This window comes from Poecilia latipinna, unplaced genomic scaffold (assembly GCF_001443285.1).
Source record: "Poecilia latipinna isolate Pla-1442-1.1 unplaced genomic scaffold, P_latipinna-1.0 Scaffold798, whole genome shotgun sequence".
Classification (NCBI taxonomy): domain Eukaryota; kingdom Metazoa; phylum Chordata; class Actinopteri; order Cyprinodontiformes; family Poeciliidae; genus Poecilia; species Poecilia latipinna.
The window spans coordinates 49,369-65,054 of record NW_015113414.1 but is presented as its reverse complement, the minus strand read 5'-3'; the positions used below and the strand labels follow the sequence as shown (position 1 = coordinate 65,054).

General features: G+C 43.4%; 1 protein-coding gene across 4 annotated transcripts in view; it reads left to right on the top strand.

Annotated features, from left to right (window-relative positions):
- Nucleotides 1-15,686, top strand: part of LOC106956222 (zinc finger and BTB domain-containing protein 16-A-like) — a 48,128-nt gene that overhangs the window by 17,361 nt on the left and 15,081 nt on the right. The window contains exons 1-3 of one of the 4 annotated variants that reach the window (XM_015046921.1): nucleotides 784-1,023; nucleotides 1,170-1,299; nucleotides 6,357-7,684. In XM_015046921.1, the coding sequence (XP_014902407.1) occupies nucleotides 6,447-7,684 (1,238 nt within the window). In that variant the 5' untranslated portion in view covers nucleotides 784-1,023; nucleotides 1,170-1,299; nucleotides 6,357-6,446. Of the gene's footprint in view, nucleotides 1-783; nucleotides 1,024-1,169; nucleotides 1,300-6,356; nucleotides 7,685-7,804; nucleotides 8,391-15,686 lie in introns of those variants that run through there. The other 3 variants (XM_015046923.1, XM_015046920.1, XM_015046922.1) reach the window with 3 other exon arrangements.

Below are 15,686 nucleotides of genomic sequence, written 5' to 3'. Positions count from 1 at the left end.
CCAAAAAATTTTATAAAAAAAAATATAAAAAAAAAAAAAAAAAAAAAATATATATATATATATATATATATATATATATATATATATATATATATAAATGCAGCATTTAATAAAGAAAACTTATGGTCCCTGATTTCTTTGAAGTAGCAGATTCTGGATTACAGTGCATGATGGATGGATGGATGGATGGATGGATGGATTGTTTAGCCATTGGGATGTATAGGAACTACAAACCACTGAAGCACAGAACTACAAATATATTTTCTATTTCCTTTTTTCATAATTATCAACTGGACACTTAAATAAAATTCTGTTTTTGTCCAAAGCCTTTTGAGAAAGGTTGCCTTTTATCATTTATTATTATTCATATCATTGTATTGTACTACTTTTTAATTTTGAAACTTCACTTGCTGTCACATTTGTTTATTGATCACAAAATTTGAGTGCTTTTGATTTTTCACTTTGTTTGATCTTAGTGTCTTTAGGCATTAATTCAAAAGAGAACTTTTCATCAAGAGGAGTTTTCATCAAATACTTATTACTATGATTATTTACTATAGCTACGTTTCTTTCACGTCCCCCTCCCCCCCATTTTCAGGTTTTCTCCCACAGAGCCGCAGTCGCCCTGGCTGCGCCCCTGGCTGCATACAGTACGGCTGTGGGCTACTGTACTTGTGATCAAACAGCTGGAGAGAGGGCAGTGTCGGTCACCTTTCGTTCCCAACACTGTAAGGCAGCAGCGGCTCGACATGAGACAGCCCCCTAGGTGTCTCACTTTCTCAGCGTTTGGACGGAGCGGAGCGCATGCAGCGCCCGGCCCCGGCTGCCCGCCCGCCTGCCCGCCTGCCTGCTGCTGCTGCTCGTCTGGCTGACTGGCTGCGTTGACGTCAGCACCGTGTTGATTTGCTGAGGCGAGAGAAGAAAGGAGTTAGTGCGTGTTGAGAGAGCGGGTACTGCGAACTGCCTTACTATGCTGTAGCCCCAACCCCCGTGCACTTCACGGAGTCAAAACGTGCAACTTAGGTGAGTACCGACCCGGGCTAAACGCAGCTGCGACAAGTGCCAGACCCGCTTCTCTGCATGCGCGTCCCTCTGTGTGTTCCGCGTACTTTCATTCACCATATGGGCTGTTTTTATGCGTGTTTTTTTTTTTTTTTTTTTAAATGCAGCGCCGCTCTCCGCTCGCTGCGCCTGTCCTCGCTCAACCTTGCCGCTGAAGTTGCCAGCGGACGCCACTTGGGCTCAGCCAAGTTGGAGAGTTCTGGCTGGGAACAAGTGTGTACCGGATCGCGCTGCAAGGTGTGGAAGTTTGCATGAAGCCTGTTGTGGAGATGTTAAGGTTGACGTGCGCCCCCCCCAACCCCTCCACCCACCCGCCCCCAGCCCCTCTGCCTCTCTCTGTGTTGTCTAGTTAGTATTCTGGAGATCGCAGTCGGAGGACGTGAGGTCTGGCTGCTTCACCGGGAGCCAGACAGCACATGACGCCGCGCCGCGCGTCACTTTGCTTGGGAGTGGGGGGCGAAAAAAATATCACGCTCCGCTCGTTTTAATTTTAGTCAAAATTACGCAATTTCCAGACAGATGCGCTCTTTTTCCAGTCCCCGCGTCTACAGGCGCACCAGCCTGGCTCATTTAGCTGAGGTGACATCACGGTGAGGACTGGAGACACCGGTCTTTATTCACAAAACGAACCCAAAACCCCCACGCAGCTCCTTCTCTGTCAGGCTGTTAATTGATTGGCAGCCAACTGGATGTTTGATTGGTTATCAATAATCGCTGTGAGGGGGGGTATAGGGTGGGAGGACTGGTAACAGAAGCGATGGCAAGTTGATTTGTTATCGAATGTGTCTGATCTTTCTCTTCCCCTTTTCACTCCTTCCCTCTTTATCTCCTCGCAGCGGCAGAGACCGTACCTGCCCCCCTTTCATTCCGCCACCTGCGCGTTGATCCGGCTCGCTCTCCGGGTCTCAGGTGGACTTCTTGAGAATAAAAAAAAAAAAAAAAGCACGCCACGGCCAGTCTCTGAGATTGGACCGTTTATTTATTTATTTATTTATTCTCTGTGCTTGTTGTGTGTCAGAGAGGAATATTGAGCGCTGTTTATCCTTGTTGTGGCTGCCTCGTCAAGGCGCGCAATGGCAGACAACCCGTGATCTGATCGATTCTGCTCCTTTTTTTTTTCTCTGTGAAGCCTGCCTAATATGGTCATTGTCAGCGATCTATACTGTCCTCTGGGGAGACAATCTGCACTGCTTTAATGTATTTAATGTAGTCCCCACTCCTTTGCATAATGCATAACCTTGTGTATAATTTGTCTGCTGCAGCTGGCTCAACATTAACGCTGTCTAGACGCTCCGCAGCCTTCTTCTTTATTAATAGAGACCAGACAAAGTCCCCCAGAACAGAAACGGGAACTTTACATCCCAGCACAGAGCGCAACAAGCATCGACCATTTACGGGGCCATAAATCGCTCCTATTGGCAAACATGTTATAAAGATAATGTTCGGTTTGAAGCATAATCTCTGTTTACAGAGAGAGACAGGGGGGCGGGGGGCTCCCAGCTAGAGGAATACCTGTGGTTTCATCACTACCTCCACTCCTAATCGATTTGGGTTAATTCCCCCCTCCACCCCAAAAAAGACAACCGGTCCACGCAGTGGTGGGATCATTTTCTGAGATTCAGGGCGCAAACAATAGGTGCCAGCATCATTTAACATCACTGCAGCCTGCTCCACTTTGGGCTTATAGGAGTAGCTGAATAGTTTTGTTTTCTAAGAATAAAAATAGGACGTAAATATACGGAGTTTTCAGGTGACAAATGTGACTTTTCTTTTTGTACTCCTTATGTCGAATGCTGCAGAAAACAAATTAAAATGAGCAAAAGTTTTAAAAAGAGACATGCACCCATCAGACTTTTTTTTAAATTAGTTTCAGCTTGAGGAAAGTCTAACTTTTAGGTTCTTTAGCTATTTTTATAAAATGTTTTGATAAGCAGAATGGAAGAGTTTGAAATTAAGAAGTTTTTAAAAGGCGAGATGGACTAATCAGACTTATTCTCTTCTTTACTGATTTATGATTGAGGAGAACGATCAATTAAAAAAAAAAGTCTTACTGATCTGATGTTGTCCTGGCCAAGACTGTTTTCTTCCCTTAAAAAAATAACACATTAAACGGACACTTGTACTCCAGGTACAGGCAGTAGTTTAGAATCCAATTAAAAAATAAATAAGGCATCGCCTTATTTTATCATCAAATTATGTCTAATCTTGACGTGATCTGAAAAATATAAATTTTAAAAAGTCCATCAAAGTTAGCAATGGACAACAAACTACTTGTTCAGAAACCAAAATCTGATTAAATGCCAGTAAAACAAAAAATTCCCCAAAAATTTTTAGTGTGGTAATTATCAGCAAACAGCTTAAATCTGGATATATGTTATGTTTTTGAGTAATCAGAGGAAAGTTTGACTCATGAAAAAAAATATTTTAATTCAAACATCATGCAGCATATTTTTGCTTTATGTTTTAACACCATAATCAGTCAAATCTGGTGGGCTGGATCCTGAAGAAAATTTTGTAAACCAGTGTTGGGCAGAGAAAAATCAGATCGGCAGATCTTTTATAAATGTGGTTTTTGATGGATTTACATTGTGGGATTTCTTTAGTTTTGTTGCATTTAATGAGTAAGGAAAAGAAAAATCAGACTTTTTCAGTAATTGACCCTCAGACCACGGTTCTGCTCTTCGGCCGATTGATTGCGTTTAAGTCTTTTTATTTTTCAGTCAGAGCTGTCCTTTCTCATAAGACTCGCCTTCTATGAACTCAGCCAGAAACTAGGTCAGTGGAAGTGGTAGCTGGTAGCTTCTCCTCGTTTTCTTTCATTCATGCATCGTCTGTTGTTGCAACAGTGTTTATTTAATTGGACCCGAGAAGCGGCGTGCTGTAACTTCACGTCGGGCGAATCTGAATGCAGAGATGTCCAATTTTTAAAGTGCAACGTAGCCTCGGGGCTGCTAATTGAATCTGGACCTGTCCTCATTATTTAGCGCGGGTCAAACATGCTTTAGAAATAAGGTGGAGCAACATGTTGCCCTGTTAACTTGGATAATGAAATTACCGACAGTCAACAGACATGTTCATTCATTTGAGATTTTAAGCGCCTGAGAGCGGAGAGGAGAGCAGAGGAGAGGAGAGGGGCGTTAAGTGCAGCAGCGTTGTGTGCCTTCGCCTCATCCTGCTTTCTTTTCCACCCATTCCTGGCCGCTGCTCTCTGCTCCCGTCTGTGATGAGAATACTGAGTAAGATGCTATTTAATTTCAGAAAGGCTGTCGACTGTCGCTGTGAGCCAAGCGGCGGAGTGAAAGCCCACAATTCACTCTTGTTTAACTGGTGTACATCCCCATCAGATAAGCAAATGAAGACATCTTTTTAGCATAACATATGTCGGACTGATTGGTATGCAGGGGGAGCCTGTTGGACAGCCAGCAAATTGTCTCCTTTTAGAAAATACTGTCAATACCCCATGCACATTCTCAGAACAATGCCGCTGCACAGATTGTTTACCATCCCTGCAGGATATTTGCAATCCGAGACGCCGGTGGCCTCACACTTTTCCATTTGCATAATAAATTGAGGTGTGTTGTGAATACATGCACTGTCACGTTAAATGTTTAAAATGACCTTTCTAATGTGGAAGAGAGCATTCCACTTGTTGAATTTCGAGCTATTTCTCCTCTCATAGATTTCTTCTTTTTCTGATCATCAAATAAACCTTAACATCAAACAAAGCGAGTAGAAAACAACGCTTCTATTTTATTACGGAAAATAAAACCATCCAAACAAACCCAGAACAGTCCGATAAAGCGTTCGCACCATAAACATAGCAACTGGTTGTGTCATCCCACAATGAAAGCGACTCTTTTCAGATTGCAGTCTTGCTGCATAGAGCTGGAGCTCTAGGCTTTCGCTGATGGCCACATCGTCTCCTTCAGGATTTCTTGCTCTGGAACAGAATTCATGTTTTATCAATTACGGCAAGTCGTTCTGAGGCTGAAGCAGCAAAGCAGGCTCAGACCAGCACACCACCGCTGCTGTGTTTGACAGTCTCCACAGAATATTTGCTCAAAAGCTGAAGACATTTGTTGGTAAAAATGAAACAGGCCTTTGTGTTTTTTGAGTCACCTGTGGTTCTGGCTTTGCAGCTCCTCCAGGAGGCCCACTCTCTCTCTCTGTCTCTCTCTCTCTGTCTCTCTCTCTCTGTCTCTCTCTCTCTGTCTCTCTCTCTCTGTCTCTCTCTCTCATTATTTCTCTCTCTCTCTGTCTCTCTGTCTCTCTCTCTCTCTCTCTCTCCCTATTATTGAAATATGACCTCTGACCTTAACTGAGGGAGTGAGACCTGAAGTACTTTAAATGTTTTTATGATTGTTTTTTTTTGTGACCTCCTCTGTATGAGTCACAAAAAAACGTAATCATTTTGTCGGGATACATTTGTTAGCCCAGACACTCTTGAGATGGTTCTCTGGTCTTCCATGTGTTCTCCGTTTGTTTATAATAGTTTTCACTGAGATTCTCTTCAGAATGTCTTCAGCTCCTTCTCCATTGTCAAGTGTCACTCTGACTAGTTATTGTCTGGTTCAGTTCTAGGCAAGTTGGGTGTGTTTTCATTGGAAGTGTGTTCCTCACTATGTGGGCGTGAATATAGGCAGGAATGTGGGAGCATGAGCACACAGGAGCCGTGGTTGATGATGTCAGTTTGCATGTGTACCGTTGGGCAGCAGGTATATTGGTTCACTGTGGCTTGCCCTGTCCAGTTGATGTTGCATGTGGCCTTGCGCAAGTACCACCTTCGCTCATCCAGTGACGTAAATCCAACCAACAAATGCAATCTGCTGCCAATCAAATCGCTTCCAATATAAGGCTTGGCCCGACTTACACTAGTCCTGAGGTGTTTCCACAAAAACTGTGAGGAACTACGCAGGATCTGCAAATGAGGACGAATCTGTGCGGGGCTGACTGGGGTAGAACTGGTTAAAGCCACCATTTTATTTTTCATCTGTCCTTGAATTTTTGTAGTTTGGCGTGTGATGCTTTCATTTTTTTTTTTTTGTCAGACAAGTTTTATTTAAGTGGTTGACTCTGTAGACCTAGAAGTAATTAGGCCTGGGTTTGGCTTGTGAAATTGATCTCAGTTTTCCAAAAGTGTGTTTATGGGCTTTTAAAATGGCTTTTTATGTTTTTTTTTGTTTTTTTTTCAAAGTGTCTTTATTCTGTAATGCGTGTCAAAAGAGCAAAAACTAAAATTTGTAAGTTCTTTTTCACACCCATGTATTGATTTTATTTTATTTTTTTCTGTGCAGGTTTCAACTTGTTTACAAAGACGGTCAAAAGCTCTCCTGAACGGGGGAAGGCGAGCCTCATGAGTCGGCCTCGAGTATTGCATCGACAAAATGGATTTAAGTAAAATGGGTGTGATTCAGCTCCAGAACCCCAACCATCCCACCGCCCTGCTGCAGAAGGCCAACCAGATGCGCCTGGCCGGGACTCTTTGTGATGTGATCATCATGGTGGACAGCCAAGAGTTTCATGCTCACCGGACTGTGCTAGCCTGCACCAGCAAAATGTTTGAAATCCTCTTCCACCGCAGCAGCCAGCATTACACCCTGGACTTTCTTTCACCAAAGACTTTTCAGCAGATTTTGGAGTATGCTTACACTGCCACGCTCCAGGCCAAGGTGGAGGACTTGGATGATCTTCTGTATGCAGCTGAGATCCTGGAGATCGAGTATTTAGAAGAACAATGCCTAAAGATTCTGGAGACCATCCAGTCCTCGGACGAGAACGACGTGGAGGTCAGCGCTAATGATGGCAGCACAGAGGAGGACGAGGAGCGCAAAGGCCAGAATGGAGCCAAAATCTCCAAAAAACATTCCATGGAGAGCTCCTACCTGTCAGGTACCCAACAGGCTCCCAACATGTCCGGCGTAGTCGACCAGAGTCCCTCCGTCTCCACTTCCTTCAACGTCTCCAACCTGAGTCCCACCAAAGCCGCTGTCGACAGCCTGATGAGCATCGGCCAGTCTCTGCTGCAGCAGGGCTTCGCCGGAGAGCAGCTCATCCATGCTAACTCCCACCACCTGATGTCTGAGATCAAGACTGAAAACATGCAGGTGGACATGGGTGGAAATGGCCACGAGAGCCCTAAGAACATGGAGTCCAGCGCCTCCAGCAACGGAGAGCGAAGCGGCGAAGACAGGAACCGAGACGGCCCCGGAACCCCGACTAGGAGCAGCGTGATCACCAGCGCCCGCGAACTGCACTACGTCCGCGACGACGGCATGGGCGACCACCAGGCCGAAGTCAGTCAGATGGGGCTGGAGGCGATGGCGGGGATGACGGAGAAACACTTGGCCTCACTGTACTCCTTACCCGTTAACCACAAAACAGACGCCATGATGTCCATGCCGGTGTCCATGGCCTCCGCTCTCCCCATGTCTCCAGCCCTGGCTATGTCCATGGACTTCAGCACCTACGGGGGCCTCCTGCCGCAAAGCTTCATCCAGAGAGAGTTCTTCAGCAAGCTGGGGGAGCTGGCAGTGGGCATGAAACCGGACGGCAGGAACCAGCATGAGCGATGCAACGTTTGCGGCGCAGAGCTGCCAGATAACGAAGCTGTGGAGCAGCACAGGTGAGTCACCTCCAGATTCACTGTTTTCCTTTTCACCTCGAAACTTTCAAACATTGTTCCAAATGACATCCATGTTAGAGGTCCGCAAAATGTAATATGCTGTAATATACATCTATACAGCAGACTGTCTGTCTTCAGAGAGGAGTCAGATTGCAAACAATAGATTGATGAGCCTGAGAAAACTTCTAGAGATTGAAGTAAAAACTCTCTAAAATAAGAACTTGGAACAGATCCAAACTTAAAGCCCAGAAAAATCGTCAAAGAACCCAGTTTGACAGATCCACCTGTGTACTGATGCAGTCACAGATTTCCTATCAACCCAGTGGATCTCCAGTCAATGTGAAAATGAATCACAACTCCACGGTGGTTAAAAGCACCTGACTGCGGTATCCGTTTGTTGAAATTTAAATGTGAAAATGGGTGAAACACCATTAGCAGGGCCACCAGACAACTTTTCTTCTCTTTCCTGTGAATCACTAAACGGTTATTTACCTTTACGTCCACTGCTTCAGAGAACTGCTTTGCATATTTGTTACATGGAGTCAAACAAGTTCTGGTACCTTTCAACAGGCATTCCAGCCCGGCATGAAAGAAATTACCTTCTTCAGTTTATTTACATTGCTTGGTGTTGCTTCAGAATCGGCATGTTTGATGTCACCCCATAAATTTTCTATGGGATTTTTCTGACTTCTCCCAAAAGCTTAGCACGTGTTTAGCACGGAGGTCTTGGTCTCCGTGCTAAACAGAGTATTATGGTTTAAATTCAATGTTTGTCATCATCTGAAACCCAGAAAGTAGAATTTTGCTTTTATCAGTCTATAACTTGTTTCTCAGTTCCTCTCTAGGCTTGTCAATGTGTTTTATTACCAAATTGTCATCTATTTAACTCATGCTGTTTCTTCAATAATAACGACTGAAATAATGGTACAATAATGGGATGAATGAAAATGTCTCGACAGCATAGTGCTCGTCTTCACATAGGTGTCTTCTAATTAAGGGGGCACAAATACATTTCCTGACCTATAAAATGGCCCAGATTTCTTTAACTTTGACTGACAAGAAAAACCGATCTTATGCTATCTGGAAAGGTCTGAAAATCTGCCACTGTGTGTTTTATTCATATTTGATAGACTTGTAGAAACAGCAAAAAAGTTACACTTCTGCAGTCAAACTTTGTAGTTAAGACTTATGCTGGGATTGGACTTCTTCTATGGCGTATTTGTGTTTTTTTGTTTTGTTTTGTTGTTTTTTTTTGCTTCCAGTTGTTGCATACAGACACATTTATTCAACAGATGCAGCTTCATCTACTGTTTAAAGTAAAAACTGCAGCCTCTGAAGTGGTGGTATACAAGTCAACAGGGCGTTCTTCACAGTCAAATTATCTCAAGAGAGCTGCTGTTTGGAGGTATAACTGCAGCTTAAACCTTCTCTGATCGTCTGCTGGCCATTGGCTGCTCAGACTTTCTATTCTAATTGTTCTTCCATTCATTAAAATCTCAGTTTTCTGTGTTTTTCCCTGCTTTTCTGTCTGCAGTTTCCATTTTAGATAATTTCAGTTCTTCTCCTGAACAATGCCTGGAATGGTCCGTAAAACTCAGGTTGCACTACAATCCAGCATGATGTCTTTAAATAATGGCCACCTGTTTGACAGAATGAATGTCTTCACTGATCAAAATTCTCACAGTTGTGATTTTGAACACGGTGCTTTCAGTTAGTGTCTCCATTGTACCTAATTGGCAGGATGGATATCATGAGTGTTGAATCTGGTTTCTCTTATAGTACACTACATGCACTATATTTTTTTTTGACATGTAGAAATATGTCTACCAGACAAAGTGATATTTATGTATTTGTTTATTGCAGAAGATAAATAGAAACTGAATCTAAGTCTATATTCACACAACAGGTCAATTCCAATTTTTAATTTTTTTTTTTTTTTTTTTTTTTTTGGGGGGGGTTTCTTATAACTAACTAAACCCGAGTGCAGTGAGACTTCTGTGAAGAGTTTACCAGCCCGTGCCTGCACAGAAGAATGTAGATGCCACACAGCAGCGCTCTGTTTACAGAATTAATAATGATGTTAGTTTATTCAGTAGCGTTAGCCGACCGTAGTACCTCCAGATCATGGTAAATGGTAGAGTACTTGCATAGCAACTTATCAAGTCCAGAGGACCCTTCACACTACAGTCATTCACATATTCACACTCGCACACACGCACACACACTGATGGTCAACTACTGCCCGCTGATCACCACCGGCAGGCGAAGTGGGTGTCTTACCCAAGGACACAACAACAGAGGAGTGTGGAGTGGCGTTCAAACCAGCAACCCACCGATTGCGGTGCGAACGCCTACCACTGTCACCATCATAACACAAAGGAAGCTAACTACATAAAGCACAATTAAATAGTAATGGCCTTTTGTGAAGCATTGACTGCAATTTCTGTATAGAGGTCTGTTTGGATGGGTAGTTGGACCAGGAGCGGCAGGATTATGATGTGATGTGATTCACTGACACAGACTTCTGTCACAAGTTTATCATTTTCAGCCATTGTATATGTCCAGATTTACTGCTTCCTGCTTTTTCTGGTGCACAATTCTGACGCACGTCAGATTAAATGCGGCATGACCGTTCAGACAGCATTAGATGCAGTTCTTCATTAGTGGCACAGATTGTATGTTTTGGGGTGAAAAGATTGAAAGACTGTGGTGAAAACGTTGGACACGGGTTGCATTTACCTACTGTGTGAATGTCACCTATGCACTTCTGTGCAATGCACAGTAAAGAGAAGAAGTTTGTAGATTGCTTTTTAAATTAATTAATTTTTTTTTATAGCCAACAAAAAAAGTACCTCTGTTACGCTACATTTGAAGAGTTCAGATCCTATAGATGTCAAACTGCAGTTCTGTGCAGCTGACGGCTCCGGCCAGGAGATTCACTCCTCCAGTAACTGCCAGGCCTGCCCAGGTGACTGCCGAAGCACTGCTGTCTCAACATTGTCCAAGACCATTAGTCACACCTTCCAATATGCGGGCAGCATCCATCGCACACACTTACCGCTGTGGGACCCCCTTGTCCTGGACCTGACTCCCTTCCCCTTTCCCATAACTGCACAAGGGGGTCCTTTATTGGCTTGATAATTGGAGTAGACGGTGAGCTCAGGAAATGAGTGCTGAAGCCGGGCCCTGAGACAACAAGGTAGTTCTGGGAGAGGGGAGTGGCAGCAGACGAGATATCAGCCCTGCAGCTTTTTCAGCCTGTTGAGTCAGTCAGCCTCGCTAACCGAGTATTCCTGGGATTTTAACAGTCTGACTTTTCCCCTTAACTGGAGACATTCTGCTGCATTCAAGGCCACCTTCTCACCCTGCAATGTTTGCTCAGATCAATAAGAAACGCAGCGGTTAAAGTTCAATCTTTAACCCCCCTAAGCCGGTTCAGTCGCGGCTAAATTTGTCTCACAGTTGTTTTTGGGAGAAAATAGTGGAAATGACGGAACGGCTTTTACTCATGAGAGCAGTGTCCTTGTTCAGAGCCTCTCACTAATGTTTCTCCACCATTTAATAACGACAATAAAGTCTGTTACTTCTCTGGTGCTGGCAATTACGACTGAAAGCGTTTCTATTTGCTTGGCCTTCATGAAAAGTGCCCATTATTTATGATATAAAGGAGGAATTTGAGCGCAGACTGACTGTTGTTTCACGGGGAGAAGGTAAACATTCAGGTAGATTTCTGGCTGCTTATGATCAATTCTCCTCAAGCCTTTATGTAAGAGGCAGCAACTCACTTTGTTAATGGACAAGCTCCATCAGTCTCTGTCTTCTGGTGGGGCGGGTGGGGGTCTGGTGTGTGAAATGGTTGCCTGTGTTTCAAGAGGAATTTCATCAATTCGCTCAAGCTGGGAAATCTTGTATCAAAGGAGATTTCCAAACCGTTTCATGCATTGATCTTCCCGCTTTGCACCGTAGCATACTAATGGGTTAATTTAGTCTGGTTGATACACTGACACGACACTGTTTAATATTGCATGCGCTGTCCTGACAGCCTCCTGAAGTGTGGAAATCAAACATTGCATCATCCGCAGCCGTCCGCACATGAAAGCGCCGCCGCACCGCGCTGAGATGCCTGATAATTCAGATGCTCTTCGTGTCCTCACAGATTCCTCCGTGGGTCGTCGAGCGGCGCATCAACTCCCGCTCCCTCGTCTGCTCTCGTACGAACTGCCGGGCATTCTTCGTGTTTTATTTCAGACAGGCTGGGTTCTGTTTCGTCGGACTAATTACACATCATTTCCCCACAGCCACCGTGTCAGGGTCACCTCTGCCTCCCCCCTCCGCTCCCCAGCAACAAGCGCATGAAAAAAGTTTAACCTGGGTGCACCCGGGTCAAGTCAAAACATGGGTGTAATTGTTTCCAGATGTGGCACGGGTCAGTGCTGTGAGGTGTCTGCGTGTGTGCTCCGGTGTTGCAATGAATGCACCAGAAAGTACCCACTTCCTGAATAAATCTGCCCTCTGCCCCCTTCCATTCCTCTGTGCCCTGGATTATATCGCAAAGGACGGCACAGACACGGCGAGGGCGCTTCACACACGGACCTGGAAACATGTTATTTACGGCAAATCAGGCTGGAATGGAGGAAAACGGAGAGGAGCCGAGAGATAAGGGCAGTGTCCTCCACAGTTATTGTTGCCCCGGGTGAAGTTGTGTAAAAAGTCTTAAAATATATGCCTTTTTTATTTCAGTAGCAAAGTCTGACACAATGATTGTAGAAAAAGCCAGCTTCTATTTGGATATCTTTCAAACGCTGTGTTCAGACATAATTTACTTCAACAAAATCTCAAGCTCTAATATCTACAAATTAATGTAAGTTCCTTTTAAAATGAAGAGTTGCTTCTCCTATGCATTTTCAAAATGAGGAAAGGCCGGAGAACATTGGTAGATCCAGGAAGTGGATATTTTGATAAAGATAAATGATTATTCACTAGATACAGTCTGGACTCAACCTTTATTAAATAGACCACTTTAACATGAAGCAGTGTAATGATATTTAAAACTCACAAGATGGTATTTAGTTAGTGTTACTTTCAAGAAAACTTGAAATAATAAACAAATAATTAGTGTTGTTCCGGTATCTTCTGCTCGACCTTCATCCGGCGAAGCCATGCCATTTACCTCAGCAAAAATAGTGATGTTTTAATATTGCAAGATAGTGTTACATTCCTATTAATTAAATTTCAAAATAAACTGATATTTATTGATGGTTGCCATAGAAACGGCCATAACTGATGGAGGCGGCCAGTGCCCGAACTCCTTTATCCCACATTGGAGCCACTGCCATCGGAGCAAGGAACATGTTGGCTACAGTAAAATACTGACCTGCTGCACAACACGGACTTACTGTGCACTGCCAGTCAGCTGGCTTAACAAAAGCCTCAGACTCTTTTCTCTCTCTGTTCAGAAAAAGAGAAATTTGGCCGTTTTTGAATTTTTTCCAGATGTGAAAATCATGGACAGGGTGTGAAAACTAAAACAGTTCTCATGGTTCCTATGCGTCTAAGAGCAGCATTCATGCTGATTCACCAACTAATATCAGATTTGTCACTGGATAAGGGCTTGAATGATTAAAAAAGTATAATATCCAGTGCTGTAAGAATTTAAAATTAAAATTGTTCAAAAATTTGCTCGTTAAAACAAAAAAAACAAAAAAAGAAAAAAACACACACACACACACACACACACACACATATATTTATATATATATAATGGAGATATAACCATATTATAGCATAGTTTGCATTAGTGGCAAAACAAACTATTCTGTTTTACATAAGTCATTAAATCATGTTATTTTTGTGTATTTTTTATTTTTATTTTTGGTTGAACAAATTGAAACTTTTTGGTAATCAAACCCACCTGCCCATGCCCACTACTCACCTACACCTTCCCCCATTTACAGTTTGAAAATAAGTAACTGTGACGAAGAACACAAGACAAAGACCCAAGTTTATCTCTGAGACAGTGAAGAGGAGAATAGTAAAAGAAGAAGAAAATCTCTAAAATTGTCATTCTGCAGTTTTTCTGACTATAATTTGTTTCCAGGCTTCTGCACTTCATTTCCAATCCTGTTTGACGTTTATTACATTTGAAGGAAGAGCCTGAAACTAAATGTAGGGCCCACACTTTATAAGAGCCTGAGGTTAAGTTTTCTAAACATCAGCAATCCCCCGTCTGACCGCAACTTTTCCTTCCTCGCCCCAACCCCCTCTGCCCCGCCCCCAACACACTCTGACAGGCACATCATCATCATCTCCACGCTGACGGGTCATAGATTTATTTCTTGAAGGCGAATGGACCGAGCGTTGTCAGGGGCTTCAGGCCAACAAGATTACTGCAATATTTTAGTAACCCTTGCTCTGAGAAAGTAATCAACACTCAAGGGACTGGAGTGATGCAGAAGGGTGGAGGGGGGTAATAGAGGAGGAAAACCTCCTCGTTTTTGTATTCTGAACACAGCCTTGACTCTATCTCTTTCACTTAATCGTACATTCTCATGCAAATGACTGACCCTTGCTGTAAGGTACGTCCCATATGTGGAGAAAGAGATCTCCCACTATAGAAGCTTTAAACGAAACAAAAAGATCAATTGCAGATCCGTCTGTGCTCGTATTTTATCCAGTTTTGTTGATAAAATTGGAGAAAATATGCTCTGCTTTTGCTCGGCTTCGTGTTTTATTGTCATCAGGCGTACGGCGGGTGGGAGTGGTGGGAAATAATCACCCCCGCATTAACCTCTGCACGCGCACGCTCTCGTGTTCATTACTTTTCACACACATTCCCCCTTCAGTCGCAGCAGCCAGCGCTCGCTCTTCCATCTCCTCTCCCCTTTTGTGGCAAAACCAGGGGGACGGAGGGCGCTCTAATACCCCGGGCCCCAGGTGTTTAAACAGCCAGCCCCAGGCCCTTATCTCTGCATATCAGAGTGAGACAGATAACCCTTGGCAATCTTTCTTAGTAAACCAAGAGCAGATTGAGGCCCGATAGCACTTCCAATGCGTTTGTTGCCGGTGATAACGAAGTATGCACACACAGGTGTACATATAGGCTGGACTCTGAAGAGAGGTCAAGGGAAGGTATAGAGATCGTTTCCAAACACACACCGACTCTTGAGTGGCTTCTTTGGCCACCGTCAACCATTAACTGCCTGTTTTTATAGTAGTCGCAGCAGAGTGTTGGGTTCTGTTGGCCTGCTGATAGCAATAACCTGCAAGAATCCAAAGAGTAGAAGTTGGCGAATTTACTTGAGAAAGCTTTTGTTTGATCTGATTTCGTTGTTTGTGATATTTTCAGCTAGCCTTGCTTTGTTCTAAAATAACAAACTGAGCTTCTGCAGCATATTAAATTGTAACATATTTGTCACCTCAAGTGTTTTTCTTTTCGTTTGATTGACTGGTAAAGCACTGGAAAATCCCATTTGTTTTTCATTTAATGCATCAAAGCTGAAAACTCCCACTTTCAGTAGTCATTGGGCACATCAGCAGCCGGCGTGTTTACTAATGCAATACGTTTTAGAGTTGAGGAAAAGTTTAGGAGGAAAATGAAATCAAAGAAAATGTGTAACTGGCCAAAACCAGGAGAAGGTGAAGAAAACCAGAAATATGTTCAGGCTGGCTAGAGCTGAATAATATATCCAATAGAAACAGTCAACACAACATTAAAGTGTGCAGTAAACAACTGCCAAGATGTAACATTTGGCTGTTCAATTTAAAGTACCTTGAATTCTTTCTGTGCATGTGATGCATATTTGACCCAAATATAGACTTATAGATACTGAGCCTTGCAAACAATTAAATATCTCTTATTTTTCTCTATATTTTGTCACATTAGAAGCATAACCTCAGTGTAATATGCATACATTTATATTCAGTTTGTCTTCTCAGGCTAAATCAGATTCGACAGAGATTTTCATGGTTAAGGTTCTTCTCTTCAGTTTCAAGTCTTCTGCAG